Below are 21,664 nucleotides of genomic sequence, written 5' to 3'. Positions count from 1 at the left end.
GAAGGAGGGGAGGGGACAGGCATCGGGCAGGGGCGGAGGCAATCGCCTCGCTCTCAGACGCACGCCAGTGGCCCCGCCCAGCGGGCGCTGCTGTCTGATTGGTTGGCTCGCGGCGACGGGAAAGGATGGGTCGCCGGCGCACTGGAAAGGCGAGTGGGGGAGGAGGGAAAATACGTACGTCGGGGAGAGAAAGGTAGAACTAGGGACGGGGGGTGAGGAACGAACCTCTAGAGCTCGTGGTTGGGGAGGGTTCCATTCCCAGCCGCTAGGGGGAAGCTGTCCTTCCCGCACCAGGAGGCCTGCGCGGCCATTTTGGGGCTGTGGATGTGACTTAAGGGACTTTCGGTGGGCCGGAAAGATAATCTCGTCCGATCTCACAGGCAGACAATATTAGGCGCGTGTCTTTTTCGTAGATGGCTTCCTTCCTTCCTCCTCCCGCTGTAGAAACGAACCAGGGGGAACGCCTATGAGGTGTTTTCCCCGCAGTTGAGAAAGCCTATTCGTCACAGAGGCAATCTGCTACTAGCAAACACGTTAAAATACTTGGTTTTAGGTTGACTGCATAGTTGCGTAGATGTCTGCTCAGAATTAAATTGCACTGAGTTCAACAGCCCTTACTCTGACAGCATTTATCATATTGTAGGATTGGAACCCAACAGCGTGATCCTATACATGTTTTTTAATCAGAAGTAAATGCTATTGAATTCATTGGGTCTTGGCAAGTGTGCCTAGTAAAGACGAAAAGGCCCAACAACTCCCAGCATGCCCCAAGCAGCATGAGTGGCTGGCACGTGCTGGGTGTTGTAGAAACTTGTCTAAACGTGCAGTGCTGAACTTTTACCAGCCAAATCGATAAAGTCAACAGGTAGTTACAATTCCACTATACAGCCCTGTGCTAAAGTACCTCTTTTTCTGCTAGGATCCTCTTACTAGGACAGTCTTGAGGACTGGAAGCGGCCCATTCCAGATGAGGTTCAAGAGGAATGCATCTAACATCTAATATTAGATTCGTAGGTGTTCTGTACAGTTTTCCCTAGCCCTTCCAACTAGCTCAGGTGTGATAAAAGTATGACACTATTTTGGATGCTAGTATAAGCAAGTTTTGCCATTGTCTACAGGCACCACAGCTATAATAAATGAGTGTTATTACTATAGTCGTGATATTTGGATATGTGGAAACTTTCTCATGAGCAAGCACAGCTTACTTTAGACTATGCATTATTCAAGACCCTTGTTTTATTTTAGCACCCATGGCTTGCTTTCTAGCTAGAAACAATTACCATAAATCTGGTCTAAGAATCAGCAGTATGGCCAGATGATCTAAAAACAGTAAACAATCTTTTGTATTGTAAGGGCTTGAATATCTTAAATTGTTTAAAGTTATTAAATTTAATGTTATACTAAATACTAGCAATGCAGAAGAACATTTCATATAATCTATGCCTGCCGCTTTTGTGCAAATTGTATTTGACCCATACTTTCTGTGTCCTGTCCCAGTCAGTGATCTTCTTAGAAACCATTAAAGGAGCAGCAAAGCAAACAAAATATACAGAAATACAATGTTTTTATTATGTTCCCCTTCATTCTTTCATCTTTATATTTTCTACTAAGGGGTATAAATAATTATACTAGATTTAATAATTGGAAAAAAATGGTGGGTTCTTATCCAATTTTGTATGTCATTTCCATTAAGTTTTGTAATTTGAACAACAGATTTACCTTCTAGTAAATTAAATGCTGCAATAACCATCTGTCTTCATATTATTTACATTGATAAAATATTTTGAGAAATCTTCTCAGTGTGCCTCACAAGATAACATTTTAAAGCAGTAGAATATAGCATACAATTAAACCATACAGCAGTATAAAACATTTTAAATAAAAGCAGTGTAAAACTATAAAATAAAAATGTGTCTCTATTTCAAAGTATGGCAATTTAAAAAACAGAGAGCCATACACACAATAGGAAATTTTGAAGTACAGGTGCTCATCAAGATAGTCTCCATAGCCAGCCAGGTCCAGAATTTCAGACAGCTGTGTTGAACCATATCAACAAGCCTTTTCTAGAAATTTTTAACTTTAACAAGTGTAGGCCTTTCATATCTTAATTGCCCATTCAGAGAAAATAATTTTGAGAAGGGATGCAGTTGACATCCATGTTGGTGCTAATCAAAAGTTGCCAGCACCTGTAAGCCTTTTCATAAAGATGGAGCCTCACATGAACAGTTTTATGTCCTCCAACCTTACATTTTACCAGCAGTAATGCAACTTTCATGTCTAATCTTCAGTATACTTCAGGTGGGTTGTTCACTTAAGAGTCATATGTGCACTCTTTTTTCCATGAAAATACTAAAATGATGAAAAAGTCACTTAACTGTTCTGAGAATTCCAGGTGGCTTGGGCCAAATGTCTTGGTAAGGGCAGTGATGCTAACCAATTAGTGTCATTCAGAATTAACTTTTGCTGCAGACTTGCAGAACAGGCTCACCACACCCCAATATCCAGAAGGAAAAGGAGTGTCATACCCTTTATCACAAGTAATTCGCAAGTTTTGAGTTTCATAGAACTCTTCTTCAGGATTCAGAAATAAGTGGGAGGGGCAGGAAGCAGAAAAAAGTTGTCTGCAGTTTGTACTGGTATTAAAATGGAGCATAGAAGATATTAGGCCAACTTAAGACATAATTCTAAAGGTTTACTTAGTTGAGTTCAATGAGGTTTATTTCCTGTCTAGTATCTACCATTAGAATTGAATCCTTAGATTATACTTAACTGGGTAGAAACATATTGAGTGAGCAATGGCAGCAGCTCCAAGGGTCATTCATGCTTTTCCACTGCAGCAGGCTGTACTACTGTTGCACCGCTTAATTTATTAACAACAAAAAACACAGCGGTCAGTTTCTACTGGCAAAATGGCCATGGAAGGCTCAAGTATGTAGCCAAACTGGAGCCTGAGATAAGGTACAACCCTCTGTTTTTGATACTACCATGGTTCAGATGTGGCACATGTGGCTTGTTAGAAATTGTCTATTCCTAACCTACTGGGACAATAAAGCATGGATGTTCTTCCTTTGAAAAGCAACTAATTTGGGTGTGCCTCTAAAATTTATTGAAACATAATTTATCTTTATAAGCTGCCAATTAGTTCAAAAAGACTTTCTAGACAGAGTACAATAAACAAGAATTAGAAATATACTGCAAAATATTAAAAGCCATTATCAGAATATAAATAACCAATTCATAATAATTTAGCAAGATCATTCTAAAACATGACAAGGAGTGACTGACAACCATAAAATTACTAAAATTTTTATAAAATTAAAGGCATCTAAAATTGAGATCAATTATTAAAACTATTAAAATGGGTGGAGAAGTGAAATGTTTTCACTTAGTGCCAAAAAGAAAACTGAGTTGGCACCAGGCAAACTTCTCCAAAGAGCCTATTCCACAGGTAGTGGAGGGGGTGAAGCAACTGAAAAGGCCCTTTTTCTATTTACCATCCCTCTCACCTCCTTGGATGGCTCTTTCAGAAGGGCCTCTTGCTAATGGTCAGGAATGTATAGGAGAAGGCCATCCTTCAGGTAGCCAGTTTCTAAGCCATTAATGGCTTTATATGTTAGAACAAGCACTTTTGGGCTACAACTGGTAACCAATGTAGTTCATATAAAATTGGAGTTACATGGGCCTGTGAGCTTGCACTAGATATTAATCATGCAGCCCTGTTCTGAACCACCTGAAGTCTCTGGACTGTCTTCAAAAGCAGCCCCAAGTAGAGCGTGTTACAGTAATCTAATCTGGATGTTACCAGTGTGTGAGTGTCTGTGGCCGGATAGGGGCTTAGCTGGTATATATGAAAGAAGGCACTCCTGACCACTGAGTCCACTTGGGCCTCTAATGATGGTACTGGGTTCAGGAGCACCTCCAAACTGCAGACCCTGCCCTTTTGGGGGAGTGCGGCCACCCAGGACAGACAAACAGCCACCCAGCCTGGTAGGCAAGCCACCTACCAACAGCACTTCCATCTTGTCTGGATTGAATTTCAGTTTATTAATCCTCATCCAGTCCATTATCAAGTCCAGACATTGATTCAGAACAGAGACTGCTTCACCTGAATCAGATGTAAAGGAGAGGTGAGTATTGTCAGCATATTACTGGCACCTCAGCCCAAACCTCCAGATGACCTGTCTCAGTGGTTTCATGTAAATGTTAAAATAACATGGGGACAGTATATAGCCCTGTATATGGATCCACATGGAAATTATGGATCCATTTTAATGCAAAGGAGAAGGAAAAACCAAAAACATGGCATGCTTTATGTTAGTAAAGTTGGAGATTACTTGTAGGGAACCTCTTTTAGCCTGAATTCAATTTTAAAGAAGCTCTCTGGCTGTATTCCACTGATGAGCAGGGCTGAAATAAAGCAGTTGTTGCTGAAGGCAAAATGAGTGGAGACAACCAACCAAACATTATCATCATATTTTAGTTTAATGTGCTTAGTACTGGTAACTAAGCCTTGGGGGAAGCATGTCAGCTTCGCAGAATGGGAAGAAACTCCTCAAAAGCTGGGAGACCACCAAATATTGGTTATTGGAGTAAAGTGAGTGAGCCCTGGGAAACTAGATTGGGAACCCAGGTGTACTGGATTTGGTTCCCGTTCCTAAAGTTCTCCATCCTTTTAGTGTCAATGAAGTAAAGTCTCAATAAAACCCACCTTGGGAAGTGAATGGAGGGAATGTGACGCCTGCAAGTGAAGTCCCATAGCCTGGTGATAGGTTATCCTCCTCCTGTCCCAGGAAGTCCTACTCTTGCTTGTCTAAATTTGATGTTCTTGATTGCAGGTGGTCATATTAGACCATTAGGAAAAATACAAAAAGCAACATGGTTCATCACTTAACACAGCAAAGTAAGACACATTTGTACTAGATGTGTTGAAGTTCTTTCCATGCTGGCCTTCCTGGTTCACAATTACATTGGTATTCCACTACAGAGGAATGTAGCTGCTTTAAATACAAAGTGATTTGTGCCATAATAGCTACAACAGCATCCTGAGGTTATGCTATCTTTCATTATAATCCAGATAGGAAAGATTACTGCCTTATTTTGTATTCATATATGTATATCTAAATAGCTGGAATGATTATGGCCAAAATGCCGTCATAAAAATATGCATAGGATGGGTGACTCATTTATGGGTCATCATGATCCATAAATGACTCATTTCAGCTTGTACATGTTGCTGAGCCATTTTACAATTTTGTTCAGTACTGTTGTGCTTCTGTTGATTAAAACATCATGCAGAAGTAATGCAGTTTCTGCTGTGCATCTACAATAAAAGTGTGGCTGGAATGCTTTCAATGTAACAGTGTGCATTCCAGGGAATGCAGCCACAGGGTGAAACTGAAGTTGGCTTCTAGCAATTTATTTGAATCCTTGTTCCTGCTTTGGCTCAGAGGGTGTGAACCATCATAAATTGGGAACTGGAATTTGAAATGCTTTGCATCCCATAAGTATATCATACTGGGAGATAAACTCAAAGGATTGTCTTAGCAGGAAGCCCACCTCTTAAATTATGGTGCTTTCAGGAATCACAGTGTAAAGTTTGAACAGAATGCATGGTTGTGCAGAGTCAAACAGAGTTTCACTAGAAGTGGTATGTATCTAACACTTACCTGTTTTAAAAGTTAGCTTAACTGTTGCTTTTTGAATGTTTACATACAAGATGAGTTAAGGATACTTTTCTACTTCCATATTAATAATTATTGCTATATGTATTTATTTATATTACAGTCCTGTTATTTATTGTGACTGTATTATTCACATGTAGATTACTAGCTTGCAACAGTTGCATTTGTTTAAAATACAGTCAAACTGTGGCTTTCACAGGTTTAACTTACTCAGATTTGATTATTCATGAGTTTGCTGTCAGTAATTAAATAGGTTTTTTTTTTTTAAATGGCAGCTTAGGCTTATATACAAGTTGCCTTATAGGCTGAAATATATGGGTATTTTTTGAAACATACTTCCAGTCACTTGTACATATTATCACCATATATAAGATGCCCCAATTTTTTCTTTGCTATTTTCGGTTTCAAGGGTCATCTTATATGCCAGTACATAGAGTAATAATGTGTGGAACATGTAATCGGGAAATGTTTTAGAAAAATACCCATATATATCAGTATATAAGGCAACAGACACTAGAAAAACAGCCCAAAATATCAACCTCATCTGATATGTCAGTTGCCTTATAAGCTAGTATATACAGTATTTAAAGAAAAAAGAAATTTGTTAAGCAGTACAGGTACACCAGTTAGCCCAAAGACAAGAGGGGGGGAGAAAAAATGTGAAAGTTGGACCATAAAGAAGGCTGAGCGCCGAAGAATTGTGCTGCTGGAGGAGACTACTGCAGGTCACTTGGACTGCAAGGAGATCAAACCGGTCAGTCCTAGAGGAGATCAATCTTGACTGCTCTTTAGAAGGCCAGATCCTGAAGATGAAACTCAAATACTTTGGCCACCTAATGAGAAGGAAGGACTCCTTGGAGAAGAGCCTAATGCTGGGAACAATAGATGGCAAAAGAAGAAGGGGACGGCAGAGGATGAGGTGGCTAGATGGAGTCACTGGGGCAGTTGGTGTGAGCTTAAGTGGACTCCAGGGGATGGTGGAGGACAGGAAGGCCTGGGTTGTCCATGGGGTCGTGATGGGTCAGACACGACTTTGCGACTAACAACAACAACAAAAGGTTTCCCCTTGACATTAAAGTGCAGTCATGTCTGACTCTAGAGGGCGGTGCTTATCTCCATTTCCTAGCCAAGGGAGCCAGCATTTGTCTGCAGACAGTCTCCATGGTCATGTGGCCAGCATGACTAAACACCGAAGTGCACGGAACGCTGTTACCTTCCCACCAAAGTGGTACCTTTTTATCTACTTGCATTTGCATGCTTTCGAACTGCAAGGTTGACAGGAGCTGGGACAGAGCAACGGGAACTCACCCCATTGTGCAGACTCAAACCGGCGACCTTTTGATGAACCAGCTCAGCAGTTTAAACCACTGCGCCACCTGCATCCCTATAATTTTACATTATAGACACCCAATACCCCTATCTTTATCATCTCTTAAAATGTATCTCCCATTACAAAATTTATTAATTATATCCTGCCATTCTTTTTCTGTTATCTTAATCAGTAACATCATAAATAAAATATCTTCAGCAATATTTTCATCTTGCATAATGCTGTTCTACCAAACCAAGAGAAATAAAGCAATAAATTTCACTAGGTCGTATGGCAGTGACAAGCATGAGTTGAGTGTGGAAAAACAAGAACATCAGCTTAACCAACCAAATACAGATTAGTCTCCATGTGATCATTTTTCCTGTACCAATTTACAGTTGTGAAAGTTGGACAATGAAAATGTTAGACAAGACAAGAAGAAAACTGACTGATTAGAAATGTGGTGTTGGTGGAAATCCTGTGCATTCCATGGACAGCAAAGGTGATAAACAGGTGCTAGAACATGTTAATCTAGATGTGTCCCTATTATTTGCAAAATAACAAAACTGAGACTCGCTTGCTTTGGTCCCAGTGCAAGCTGAGACAGAAAAGAACTAATCGAGGGAAGCTCATGTAATTTTGGCAACAGTATTAAGAATGGCAAAACTTCAGGAAAAGAATAGTTTGCGTAAATACTGTTTCTTTGAAGTTTTTCCTAGCAAAGGAAATCTCTTAAAGTTAAGAGCACTTACTGCAGATTTATGAGAGTTGTTTTATCTTGTAAAAATATAAGTATCTTTTCAGTGATGAATTGTTCATGTTTTTCTGGAGTTTCTCTAATGGTACAGTGATACCCTGCTTAGTGATGGATGTAAGTGAAACATTTTCCAGAACTCCTTAATGATTTGTTGTTACTTTGTGCCCGTCGTTTAGTTCCCACATTCATCGTTACCTCTCGTTTTCATCCTTACCCAGCAAACACTTTGGGAGATAAGCCAGTGCCATTCCTGGAGTAGTTTTACGGGGTACTGTTTTTTAGTCTGGTTCTACCAACTGCCTCCATTAGTTTTCATAATACTTTCCTACATGCATCATGTCTCACATCATCCTACAACAGATTCTGCAAGTATTTTTCTTGAGAAAAGAAAAAAGTATTTCATGTTAAAGAATGTAGAAATAAGAGCTTTTTCTTTATCACTGAGGAGGCTCAACAAAATTGCATGTGTTTATTCTTTAATGCTCTGTCTTTCAGTCCAGATCTCCAAGTCAGCTTGCTTTATTTACATTTAGAAAAATATATCCTGTCCTATTATGCAAGGAATGGAACTTCCAGAGCAGGCAGCTATCATATAAAATCTCTAAAGTAATACAGACTGTATCAAAGAAAACATAAGATGCTCATTAATAAGATATTAATGATTAATACTATTAGTATTTCAGGCAAAGGTCTGGTGGAATAGCAGCATTTCTAAAGTGCTGCATGACAAATAAATTGAAGATCAATTTAAGTTGATTATTTTATGCTTATTTTGGCTTGAAGATGTTAATCCCATTGTTCCTTTGCAAATCAATGTACACAGAACCATTACCTTTTAAGTGGTGAATTTCAAAAAATTCAATGAATAAGATTGTTGAGAGTGGAATAAAGCTGCACAAGAAGCTAAGTATGAGGAGGGAGGGACAAGTGGTAAAAATGAAAGTGAAACCTTTTGATCAGAATACTGCACAAGTCTTTGATTTCTTGTGTATAGCTTGAGGTTTATCATGTTTTTCTTTCCTTGGAGGAGAAAACCCATTATGGCAGTAGGCCATTAAACTGGTAAAAGAAACCCAGTTTGGGAATATTTTAATGAAGGTTTAATGACACTGAAAATATTTGAATTTTAAGGAAGTCTTACCCATGGGTAAGGCAGGCAGGCATGCAAAATGCAAACATCTCACAATAATTTCATAATTATCTATGCATGATATGTTTCTTATAATATAACCAAATCAGTAATTTTTGATATAACTGTAAAACTAATCTGAAAAGTTATTCTAAAAATGAAACTTTCATGTGATTGTAAATATGAAGATTATATCTGCGAGAATGAGTCTGTGTAGAAAACCATGATTTAAATTTGACTAGTGATTTAACTCAAATCCACCCTGCATCAAAAGAATAATTAGCTTTATACATTTAATGTTGAAGTTTTAAGTTGTACACTCATGTATCCATGTAACTCAATAAGAAATTGAAAATGTTAAAACTGGTTCTACAAATAGCCTAGTCTGAGTAAACTGTGGGTTTTCTAAGCAGTGAGCTAGCCTGTTCCTTTTGAAAGAACCAGACCATTCTACTTGTCTCAATTAACAGGAAAATATCAGTGAGGTGGTGGTGGTGGATGTTTTGCATGATTCTGGCTTTGTTGATCAGTAAAAATAAGATGTATTTCATTCCAACCCATTACATTGTTGTTTCTAATTGCAATGGGTTTAATGACCCACCAGATGGCACTCTTCTGAAAAGCTAGAACTAGATAAGAACGTAAAGTTTCTAAAGTTACTGTTGCGAACTAACTCTCTGAATGAGGAATCTTACGTAGCCAAAAGGAGATAGTCACTGAAAAGAAGAACGTATCTGCAGGCTTAGAGAAATTCCAAGTATTTGAAATATTTGGAACAGAGGGGAAGAACTGAAGGGGGAAAAGAAAAGTGAAATAAAGGCTTTAATTAATAAATAAACAATTCTGTACCTTTGGACTGCTCTGTCGCTCTGGTGACCAGAACCAGAACAAGCATAGTATTTGCAGGATTGATCACAGACCCTGCTGGATCTGATGAGTGCCCACTAGGTGACCTGGGGAAAGAGCAACATGAAAGCAAGCTTTTTCCTCCACTAGCTGCCTCAGTAATGCAGGTTTTATTCCTAGTTATGGTTCACCTTCTGCATCTTACCTGACCCTTGCTGAATCCTGCCTCCCCTTGCCATGTATTCCCTTGCCTCCTTGGCCACAACTTTATTGCTCCTGAACCTTGGCCGATTATCCTGCCTTAGATACCTGCTGCTTGCTTTTGTTGTATCCCTGGTTCTCAGCCCTTGACTTGTTTACAACCATGCCCTTGTCTTGTTCTGATATGTACCACTGGTATCTGATTTACCCTGTTTCTTGTTTATGACCCTGCTTCTGACTTCACTACTGGATGTTGGACTGTGTTTGGACTCTGTCTTGCCTCAAGATCTTTTGCCCTGGTCCTGCTGCCTCTGTCTTGACTCCTGCTGCCTGGACAACTTTAAAGGAACACTTAGAATCCCATTCCAGACCCTTCCTTGAAGAAGTTACAAGTCTGGCAAAATAGATAAACACTGCTACCACTTTATGTATGACTATATTTCCACTCACATATCTGTTCAGTCTTGTCAATTTGTTGCCCCAAATTACTTGTAAACTTGTAATTATGCTTTAGATTCCAGCCCCTAAAGAGTCAACAGGTAAATACTTTCAGCAGCGGGATAGTTTTGATTGTTCAAGTTACCTGGGAGAAAGAGGAATCTTCAGTTTATAATCTTTGCACAAGTCTGCACTTCTGGGACACTACTATTACACCCATAATCCCCACACACATGAAAAGAATACAAATTACTATAAAAGAGAGCCAGTGTGGTGCAGTGGTTTCAGAGTGCAGGACTGGGACTCAGAAGATCTGGGTTCTAGTCCCCACTCAGCCATGGGACCAACTGGGTGACTTTGGACCAGTCACAGACATTCAGTCCAGCCTACCCCACAGGGATGTTGTTATGAGGATAAAATTGACAGCAACAGGAGGAGAATGTTGTAAGAAAAAGGATGGGATATAAATCTAATTTTAAAAATTAGGCAAATTATTTGAATGAAGTAGTTGTTTTTATTGCATGGGCTGTACTGGAAGAATGGCAAGGAATTATTAAGGTTCAGAGGATAGTGTAGTGAACTTTTCTAGGGTCCAGAACCCAGGATAGTTCCTGTGTGGTATGAACTTTAGCTTGCTAGGAAGAGCACCGGAGATAATTGCCTTGAAGCTGCTTTCCTCAAGTAGAGTATATTCCTTAAAAGTCTCCTGAGAACCAAAACTGTTTCCTTTACTGAACCAGCTTTAGCCTCTCCCAGGAAGGAGGATTTAAGCCTGTGTACTGATAGGCTGCAAAACAGTGGCAGAGAGGAAAACCTCTGGCAAGAGGTGCTTTCTTTTGTTCTTGGCTTGGGGAGCAGAATTGGTACTCATTGCTTGCTCATCCAGTGGGCAACTTCGGAGGATGATATAGCCACTGATAAGGAGGGTGTATATTGTTTATATCATGGGTCCTCAAACTATGGCCCACGGGATGGATTCGGCCTGCACCACCAATGTGCGGGCGGGGAGGTGGTGGCTTGCTCACTCAGAGATGGTCTCTGAGCAAGCAAGCCGCCACTGCCACCTGCCTCCCATATGCACTCGGAGATGGTCTCCAAGTGAGCAAGCCACCACCGCCGCCACCTGCCTCCCGTATGCGCGCGCTTGCCACTGCCTCACAGCATGGGCGGGGAGGTGGTGGCTCGCACGCTCTGAGATGGTTTTGGACTCACTGGGAGATCTCCGAGCAAGCGAGCCGCTGCAGCACACACCCGATGCCGCCTCACGCACGCCCAACGACACCTCACCGGCCCGTGCCCCAGGCACCCCCACCTCACCAGCCCGCTACGGTCACCGCAACCTTTCAACTGGCCCCCTATTCAAAAAGTTTGAGGACCCCCGGTGTATATATTGTTTATATTCTGTACCCATATTTTATTAAAGAAATGGTATCATCTTTGTCACAATTTTGTTCCCTCCTAAGTATTCTCAAACCAAGTGATACATCTTGGTTACACTAGGACTTTAGGATAACTGAAACAATCATACTAATTTTGTTTTTAAAAGACTAATCAGATTCACCATGCTTTCAGCAGCACATCACTGCTGTGGAAAAGGAAAAGGTAAAGGAAAAAGACTTAGGTTTCCGACCCATCACCACTCTCACAAGGCTGTCTCACAGTTTTTATTTTATTTGTTGCCTTTGCACAAATCTGCTCTTCTGGAATGCCATTAACATTCTTTTAAAAAAAGAGAGAAAACACCACCACAGCAAACCACAAAGTTAAGCAGGTAATTTCAGTACAGGTGCTAAAACTGCTTGGGCAGCTGGAGGCTTTGCACCCTTCCTGCTTAAGTGATCCTGTGGGCAGCTGGTTTGTCACTGTGTACAGATGGCTGGACTAGATGGACTTTTGGTCTGTTCCGGCATGGCTTTTTTTTAATAAGTAAGTACATTAGTTATTATGTACTTAATGTTCCAGAGTAAAGCAGCAAAATAATCAATTTAATAAGTGGCTTCTGTTGTTTTGAATGGCTCAGGGCTGCAGGACATGGTTCTATAGAAAGTTCAGCACAAAATAACCAGTACTTTCAACACACCATCCCCTTCTTTTCCAGGGAAAACTCCTCCCACCCAGCTTTCCATTCCTTTTTTTCTTTTCTTCACCATCAAGAAAAGTTGGGAGAATCATTAGGCAGTGAGGTAGATTACAAAATTAAGATGTGGATCATCTGGATTGCCCATGAAATATGAATGATGATTTTATAACAAACCTTCATCTGAAAAATGTCTATTTTACTAAAATACAGTAAAACAGTATTTCTGAAAAATTATGCAAAGGAGCAAATACAGTAAAACAATAAACTGCCCTGGTATAAACACATTCTGTCTTATAAAAGTCTGAAAAGCATGTTGAAAAAGCAGATTTCAGTTAAAAGGCTGATTTCCAGTCCTGGCCAACTCTGCACAGTTGATTGCCTGGGTCAGATTAGGTTATGTTAATTTTGCCTGAAAATAGCAAAAGCTTCTTGTTGTGATTTCATGTGGGCTTTTGCAAATGATGTCACTTTCTTCATTGCTTCTAACAGACCGTCCCCTGTAATTGCACAACAGGGCTGTACATACCAGTTTCGATCATGGCAATGCTTCTTTATGTTGAGTCTCTTAGTTATTTCCTCCGCATCCAAAGCTCCAGGAATATCCTGCTTGTTTGCTAATACAACCAGAGGCACGTTCTTTGTCTTGTCATTCTTCAAAATCACCTCCAGTTCTTTTTTTGATTCTTCCAAGCGCCACTTGTCGCTACTATCCACAACATAGACCAGGCTATGTATGTTTTCCAAATAGCTGCTCCAAGCGGTCCTCATTTTGTGCTGGCCACCAACATCCCAGAGGGTTATGGCGATGTTTTCTCTTGTTTCAATCATCTCCACATTGAAGCCAACAGTTGGCGAAGTTAGGAAGACATCGTCAAATTTTAGCTTGTACAAAAGTGTAGATTTCCCTGCTGAATCAAGCCCAAGCATTAGAATATGGGCTTGTTCCGCTTTAAACTGTTTAGAATGTATGAGACCCATTCTCTCTGCAAGAGATTGTCCTTCCTTTCTTCTTTTCTTAATGTTATTTTATTAGACTGTTTTTTTAAAATAGTGATCTATTTTCTATAGATCTCAAAGCAAAGATGGCAAGTAAAGGAATTAAAAAAGGAGACCAGGCTTTGCTCTGTAGCATGAAGAACAGCATTCATGGGATTGTTCCGTGACTTTATCAGCATTGCACAATGAAATCAGAACCTTTACTGTTTACATAAAAGGTGGAGTTTAACTTAACAGTGTTGACTCCCACAAACCAGAGGTCAATTAATGACAAAGTTGGGTGTGTACAAAAATCTGATGGATGCTTTCATTTTCTCCTGAACGGTATAACTCATGATGGATAAGTGCACAAAATGCAACAACTTAGGACAGTTGTTTTGCAAAGTACCCATAACCCTGACACAGTATTAGGGTCATCTGGGATGCTTCGCTCCCTCACTTCCCTTTCCCAGAGGACATCCCAGGAGGAAGGAGGGTGTAGGCAGAGAGGCCATCCCTTCTCATTGTGCAATGATTGCAGCTTCCCGGCTGGCCTGTGGAAAGGTGCAGGGGGCTGCGTGTTGACCTCTCACAGCAGGCAGCCCCCTGGCCCTTGCCCCATCCAAAGCGAGAAGATCATCCTATTGCACTTTATGGCAGGAGTGCTGATTGCACTACTAGGGCAAATAAAACTACTGCTAATAAAATTGTTGACCCAGTAGTGTAAACAGCTCACAGAACAACTGGGAAGATGGGCGTATGGCAGAGCTGACTGAGCATTCCTGCCTCGTACTCCAGAGGAAGCAGAAGACAGGGATGGCCAATCCAATGCTGTGCTGAACATGGAGCAGCACTGCCAAGTGGTCTGCTCTTGGGCAAGAGATGGGGCTGCCTCATCAGCTTGGGGATAGCTCTGCCATGAGAGCGGGGTAGTGCCACTGAGTGGATCACTGGCTCTATTCTTAGGCAGGAGGCAGGGGTGCCCAGTGCCCTTGGCAACACGACCCAGTCCTCTTGGCAGCACCGCCCTGTCCCTGAGGCAGCACCACTGCCTCCTTGCATCTTCTGTCTGCTTCTCAGTCACTGAGTTACTTCCTTCAAAGAAGCAAATAACCAAATTGTGAAGCCTGTCTGGAGGAATGTGGAGGGGAGACAAAGATGCTACTTCCTGTCTCATCCTCCCAATAGTTTTATGAGATATGGGGTCACAGGGCAAGGGGAAGTTAGAGAGAAGCGAGGTAGTGAACCTGTAGTTATAAGCATGCAGGAGTAAAATGTGATGAATATTAACTCATACACCTTGAATAGACAATGGGCTAATGACTGTCTATTCACATGCAATGTGTCTAGCTTCATGTAATGGGATGAGACAGGGAATATGAAACAGGTGGACGGAAAGATTGTAACCTTCTAGTACCTTACCCAGTGAGGGAAAAGGGGAGGACTGTGGTGGATGGATTGAGGAGTAAAACGAGCTGCCTTTTGCGTTTGTACTTTGGAGGGATTCCGATAGAGCGGGCTCTCCCCATCTATTGCAATAAATAAAGGAATCACCTCATTCTGTTGGTAGTGTTGGTTATTTAACTTGAGGAGAAGTATTTTTGCAGGTTTTTGCATAACAGCCATGGGGGCTCATCTGGGATCTTGCGACCAATCCGTCAACTCGTCCAGCAGACTACTGAGGAAGTGCACACCCCGCCGATTTCGGTGGGCTCAGAGGGAGGCTGTTTGTTTGGGGTGGGGGCAATTGGAGACCCAAGACTTTTTTTGGTGAATACCACAGAGCAATGCACCAGGAACGCTGGCTGGGACAGGACCTGAATACTCAAGGGGAGTGATGGGGAATAAAGGTTCGAAAAAAGGGGGTAAGCCCTTAAAGTCAAGGAATGAGGGAAAGGTCCCGACATCCCAGGTTGGACTCTGCTGAGGAGAATGTTAAGGTTCTGGGATAGTCTTCCCCAGGTTAGGGGACTGGAAAATAGTGCACTACTGTGTATTTGTATGGCCAAAATGCACGCTAGTCAGAGGAGTCATCTGGCCCAATACAGGTCTGATGACTCCTCTGCATGTCAGGACTTAAACCTGACAATAAATCAAACCAAATCTGTGATTGAGGAATCTAGGTATGCAGGCAGCTGGCTGGCTGCCTCAGTTTCAACCAGACTGGAGGTCTTAAAATCATGGGATCCCTTAGATGATTTGCCACCATACCCTAGGGATATGGTGGAGGAAGGCACCTTGGGAACCACTCCTTCATTTCCTGAACTCCCTAAGGAGGTTCAGAGCTTGATGGATGGAAATCCCGCATTACAGAAAAAACTTAGCCACGGGGGAGTTCTTGCCAATCGGTCCTAAAGTGTGAGGGCAGCCCCTTTTAGGCAGGTACCTTGGCAATGGGAAGATTTGGGTTTGTGGAGTCCCCTCTGACTGCAGCAGAAGTGAGACCTTTTAGGCAGGAACTACAAGCTATTTTTTGTATTTTGTTTTCTGGTGAAGAATTGAGATTAATCCAGAAGACAGCTAGAGATGTTTGGAAAAGAGAAAATCCCAACAGAGCAGGAGATGTTCTGTGCTGGCTTCTAGAAGGGAGAGTCAGGAAGTATTAGAGTATATCGCCAGTATATGGTCTGGGGAATGAAAGAAGCAGTACCTCAGTCTCTTAATGTACATAAGACTCTGCCTTTGGAACAAAAGAAAGATGAAACTCCATCTGAGTGGCTGGAGAGACTGAAGGAAAGAGTGAGCAGCTATAACTTAAGAGCAAGAACTTGCAGATGCCACTGCGACAGGTCTTGCCTGGGTTTGTGTTTGTGTTTAACAACCAGTTACCACCTCTGAGTTGTATAATTAGAAGAATCAGAATCCTAGTTTTTCCAGAGTGTTCTGAAAAGCTTTTTTCAAAGCACTAATTTGACTAATGCCAGGAGGGCAGGATGCATTCCAATGAAACAAAACTCCAGGAACTAGGTTTCAGGTTGGATGTTAGAAGATACTCTCTGAGGGTCAGGAACCCCTGGAAAATGGAATGGATTTCATAGGAAGTGGTAGAGGCCCATCAGTGAAGGAGTTTGGACAACCACATGTTGGGGATTATATGAGCAGAGTTGGCTGAAACTGGGGGTCAGACTAGATGACCGGGGAGGACCCCTTTCTGACTCAATTTTTTTCTATGTTTTATCACTCAACTTGGAATGATGTGAAAATGATGCTGCACGTCTCCTCTTGAAGGACTTAGATGTCCTAAGGAGAAGAGAACTAAAGAAAAAGTTTATGAGGCTATGGTAGATAGAAGCAATTTTTTCTTTGCCACTGTAGTAATTACTGAGGAAGGGGAATCAAAGAGAGGGCTTGTATTAGACAGATGGAGGGAACAGCCCTATTGGTGGAAGATGCCAGGAAGATAACTTTCAGGGGAGCTTTGGTGGTAACAGTGGCACACCAAGTGCAAACTCTGTTGGCTACCAGGGCTGGGAAGTGGTTAATTCCCAACTTATTAAGCATGAGGCTGTAGTGATGAATCAGCTAGATTTTATTTTGACTACTGAAGGAGTTGTGAATTTTGCAGATTTCTTGATAGGAGGCAGTTGGGATTGGAACAAGAGCATAACTGTGTGGAATTAGTGGATCTAGAAACTAAAGTAAGGGAAGACTTATTGGAAGCACCTTTAGAGGGAATTAATTTCTTTAATTGCTGCTATAAGCAATTGCTATAAGCAGCAATTTAAAAAATAATGGAAACTAAATTGCCTTGGACTAAAGTCTTGCTTATAGCCTTATTCTGAATTCGGACCCAGCCTAGATCAGATATTGGAATGTCACCCTTTGAGTTGTTGTGTGGGATGCCCTTCCCAGGATCTAGGAAACACTTAGCAATCCCCGAGATCACAGACATGTATCTTAGATGGTATGTCAAAAGGTACTGTCATCTTTATCATTTCTCCACAGGATGCACTTCATGCACAGATGCCTCCTTTGGAGTTTCCTGTGCACAAGGTCTGGACAGAACAGTCAGTGTTGATCAAAGCCTAGGAGAGGCCACTGAAACCGCAGTGGGAAGGCCCTTTCCAAGTGCTCCTAACTGCTCAGACTGCTCTCCAGATGGCTGAGAGAGGTTGGACCCAGCACACCAGAGTGAAAACGGTCATGGACCTTGGGATGGGTGGGGGGGGCAGAGTTTCTTGAAGCTGCTACTCTGGCTGCCTCAGTGTACTTCTGTTAATTTTGGTACCCCTTCTACACAACATGTCCTTGTAGAAAGAAAACAGGGGCTTAGAATGCCGTTTCTAAGCATTCAGTTTCTAAACTGGCTCAGTGTGCAATAGAACGCTTCTGCTTTATTAGCACTGGTGAAAACCCAGCATGGATTTCTTACACCTGGGAAATGATGCATGTCTGGATTCCACCCAAGGAGCAGGTAAAACTAACGTGCGGATTACAGAAGGGCAGGCACGTGCTGCCCCAGATCAGGCAAAGGAGATTAAAAGGAAAGAATTTGTATTTGGCTTATACATGATTCTATAGCTCCCTAGGGAAAAACAATCTTTATGTGAGGCTACTGCAGGCAGGGACCACTGAGGCAGATTTGAGGGTGGGTTGCTGGTGGACTGGCAGTATCCCTACCATATACAAAACAGCAACAGCCAATTGGCACAAGCTGGAATAGGCCTCCGTGTGAGGGAGTTTGGAGAAGTTCAATTTACAGCTGTGCAGCAGCTAGCATGTGGTGGCAGCCTTGCCAAGCTGGAAAGGCCCTGTCCTGCAGCTGGATGGGCGACTGCATGTGGATGCTGACTGCTATGCAGTGTTCACACAAACAGAGCTAGTGAGTGCCACTTGGTACAACCTGGAATGCACAGGATTTAGTGCTAGGTAAAGAGGTGGAAGTCAGTAAATATGCCTTGCACAATGGCCCACATTGGAAATAGTTGGCAAGCACAAATCGCCACAGGAAAAATCCTCTACAGGAGCACAAATATTTCGAGGGCTGCCTTTCAGACTTGGAAACTACTACTAAGCAAGTGGTTGACTTCAGTTGACCCATGTACCTGTACCAAAAAAAAAAAAAAAAAAAAAGGACTGGATGGTCATAGGAATGGTTAGCTGACTCCCAAACCTGGAATGGCTAAGATAGTTGTATATACTTATTATAGGGATAGTAATAATAGAGATTACTTGTTTCTATATGCAGTGGTTACCAGTTTGTTTGCAGTGCTGCAAAGCTATGCTTCCCAAACCTATTAATGAGAAAAAGGTAAGATTCGTGTTACCTAGATTTGAGCACAAGAGAAATTGTGGTGTAGTGTTTCTCATATCAAAATTCCAGGGCGGGGAGAAAGGGAGGACTTGAAGGAAGTAACTCAGTGATTGAGAAACAGAAGCCAATAACCAGGATGGGAAGCCTTTCTGAAGGAATGTGGTGAAGAGAAAAATAAACTGTCTTGTTCTTAGTCTTTGCTTGTATTGCTCAAACCTCCACAAGTAAGAATAAGGTTAAACAAAGTCTAACTTTTGAATCTCTTTCTGATTTGACAAAGATTAGAATCTATGAATCTTTTCCTGGCAAAGCTGTTTCATCATGCTTGTTTGTTGTGGACATTTTTTAAAACTACTCTACCCAGTGGGCATGAAATAATTTACCACCTGTCCTTTCTGTCCTCTGACAGGTCTCTTGCAGTTCAAGACTGTTAATTAAGTTGCCATGGACCAAGAAGCTGTTAGAGAACAGGATAAAGTAAGGTAGCAGCAAGAAATAAATATAAGGAAGTTCATTATGAAGAGATTGATGGCTTCACTGAAGAGCTCGATTTCACAAGGCTGTCAAGGCACCTATACAAATGACCCCTGGACTGATACAAACTGGCACTAACTACTTAATTGTTGAACTATTTCTTCCATTGTTAAAGCTGGTAGACTTCGACCTATTGGTGCAAAATATTAGAAGAGGCAGTGGAAAGCAGCAAAACGCTGTTTACTTATGCATAGTATCTGGCTGATGACCTACCATAGAAATATATTTACCATGTTTTGTTGAAACATTTTATTTAGTTAGGAACTGCCTTTTCCTATTTTAAAGCACTCAAAGCGGGTAACATCACTCTCCTCCTCCAGCGCTCAATCTTATCCCCACAACAACCCTGTGAGGTAGCTCAAAGAGGGCCATTTCAGTGAATGTGTAGCACAAGTTGGCTGTGCATAACTTTGGCTGGAATCAGTGGCCTTGTGGAACTACCTCCCGAGGTTTTTCAGCTATTTTAGGACTGATTACAGACAGGTAGCTGTGCTGCAGCAGAACTTGTCTTGCGGGGGTACAAAGAAGTAATCAGTGTTGTTAGAAGGAATTGAAATATGAAAAAATGTAATGGTGAGCTGATTAAACATTATTAATATTAGCATTGCACTGTATTTGTAACCTACCTTTTTCCTCCTGTTAGGAACCCAAGGTGGCTTGCACAGCTCCATTTTATCTTCACAGCAACCCTGGGAGGTAGGTTAGGCAGAGAGTGAGTGACTTGCCCAAAGTCACCCAGCAAGCTTCATGGCTGAGTGGTGACTAGAATCCTAATCCAACACTTTACCACCACATAGCCTATGTGGCATGAAGAAAAGAAACAAATGCAATCTCAGAAAAGAGGCTAAACAGGCAAGGAGGGGAAAAGACCAGTGCCTGGATGTAAGTTATCCTGGTGGTGCCTCAGCCTCCTTCCTATTTGTGATGCAGCTGAGAAAAAGGCAAATGCTATTTTGGGCTGCATTAAGAAGCATCACTTCTAAAGCACATGGATTACTAATTCCCCTCTACTCATTGTATAAACAATTTTGGTAGTTTTATGCTAATAAAATGGTATATAAATGCTTTCAATGTACTATAAATTGTAGAATCATAGAATAGTATAGATGGAAGGGGCCATGAAGTCCATCAGGTCCAACCCCCTACTGTTGCAGGTCACCAATTTACATCATCCCACTCAGATAAATAAAATAAAATTAAATAATACTCAGCACTAGTTAGGCCCAATCTTGAGTACTATCTTCAGTTCTGGGCACCACATATCAAGAATGGTACAGACAAATTGAAAACAGTTCAGAGAAGGACAAGAAAGATGATTCAGGGACTAGAAACAAAGGCATATAAGGAGATAATGCAAGAACTGAGCATATTTTGCCTGGACAAGAACTGCAGGGAGATACAATAGCACTTTTCAAATACTTGAAAAGTTGTCACACAAAGGAAAGACAGGATATCTTGGAATAATGGGCTAAAATTGCAGGAAGCCAAATTCCAGGTGAGCATCAGGAAGTTTCCAGACTGTTAGGACAACAGATCCAATGTGCAGCTGACCAGTGCCCACAACCTTTCAACTGCCTGAAGTTTTCATGCTGAAAATGTATCTCAGGTAGCATCACCATTCTGCCTTCATATGGCAGAACACTTGAAGCAGGAAAAGATTGCATTGCTTCCTTCTCAAACACGTGGTTCAGGGGCTGTTTTGCAGTAAACAGGTGCAGGCAAGAAAGCACCCCAAAGCTGGGTACCCCAGATGGAAACTGGAACCAACTGCTGGCTCGTTTTGGGCAACTGGCTGCAAAGGTGACGCTGGGGATTCATGCCTGTCCCCCTGCAGGAGGAAACAAGAGCAGGAGATGTGCAAAGGGTTCAAGAAGCTCCCCCCACCTCGCACGTCCATTGCCTAATCAAAGTGTGTGGCTTCAGTGGAAACTCTGTGTCCACTTGTGCAAGATGGACCTAGCTGGTTTGGCTAAGCTGAAAGTTGCTCTTCCAGAGTGTTTTCTGGAATATGGACTATTGCCTGCAATGAGCTCCTCTGAAAATTTTGTGGTTCATTCTCACTGCCACATACAGTGAGATGCAGCTGGTGAATGTGTGTGAGCCGTCCCGAGGCTGTGTAGCAATGGGGACGGCATATAAAAACTTTAAATAAATAAATAAAATTGAGGTTGGCTTGGCTCCTTTAGAAACTGGAATCATTCCGAATCGTTTGGTTTCATTACGGTTGATTCTGGAGATTATGCGGTTAACAATATAATATCGCAAAGGTTTCAGCCCTAAAACCTATCATCAAACGTCTCTAACGCACAGCATCGCTTTTAGCTTCTGTTTCTTTTTAAACTAACGGGCCGTTCCAGCTCTTCCGCTCCGGTTTTCACATGGTTCCTGTTTTTCCTCCCCGCCCAGAAAAATATATATTTTAAAAAGAGCAAACAGTTGCTTCCGTCTCTTGCAGAGAGA

General features: G+C 41.7%; 1 protein-coding gene across 1 annotated transcript; it reads right to left on the bottom strand.

Moving 5' to 3' along the window:
• Positions 1-12,776: 12,776 nt before the first annotated feature.
• ARL14 (ADP ribosylation factor like GTPase 14) lies at positions 12,777-13,490 on the bottom strand. Its single transcript, XM_044434372.1, has one exon. The coding sequence runs from the start codon at positions 13,417-13,419 to the stop codon at positions 12,841-12,843; it is 579 nt and encodes a 192-aa protein (XP_044290307.1). The 5' UTR covers positions 13,420-13,490; the 3' UTR covers positions 12,777-12,840.
• Positions 13,491-21,664: the final 8,174 nt, after the last annotated feature.

The sequence above is a fragment of the Varanus komodoensis genome, unplaced genomic scaffold (genome assembly GCF_004798865.1).
Source record: "Varanus komodoensis strain SLA01 unplaced genomic scaffold, ASM479886v1 scaffold28, whole genome shotgun sequence".
In the NCBI taxonomy this organism is placed as follows: domain Eukaryota; kingdom Metazoa; phylum Chordata; class Lepidosauria; order Squamata; family Varanidae; genus Varanus; species Varanus komodoensis.
The sequence above is the reverse complement of the archived record's forward strand: the minus strand, read 5'-3'. Positions and strand labels throughout refer to the sequence as shown.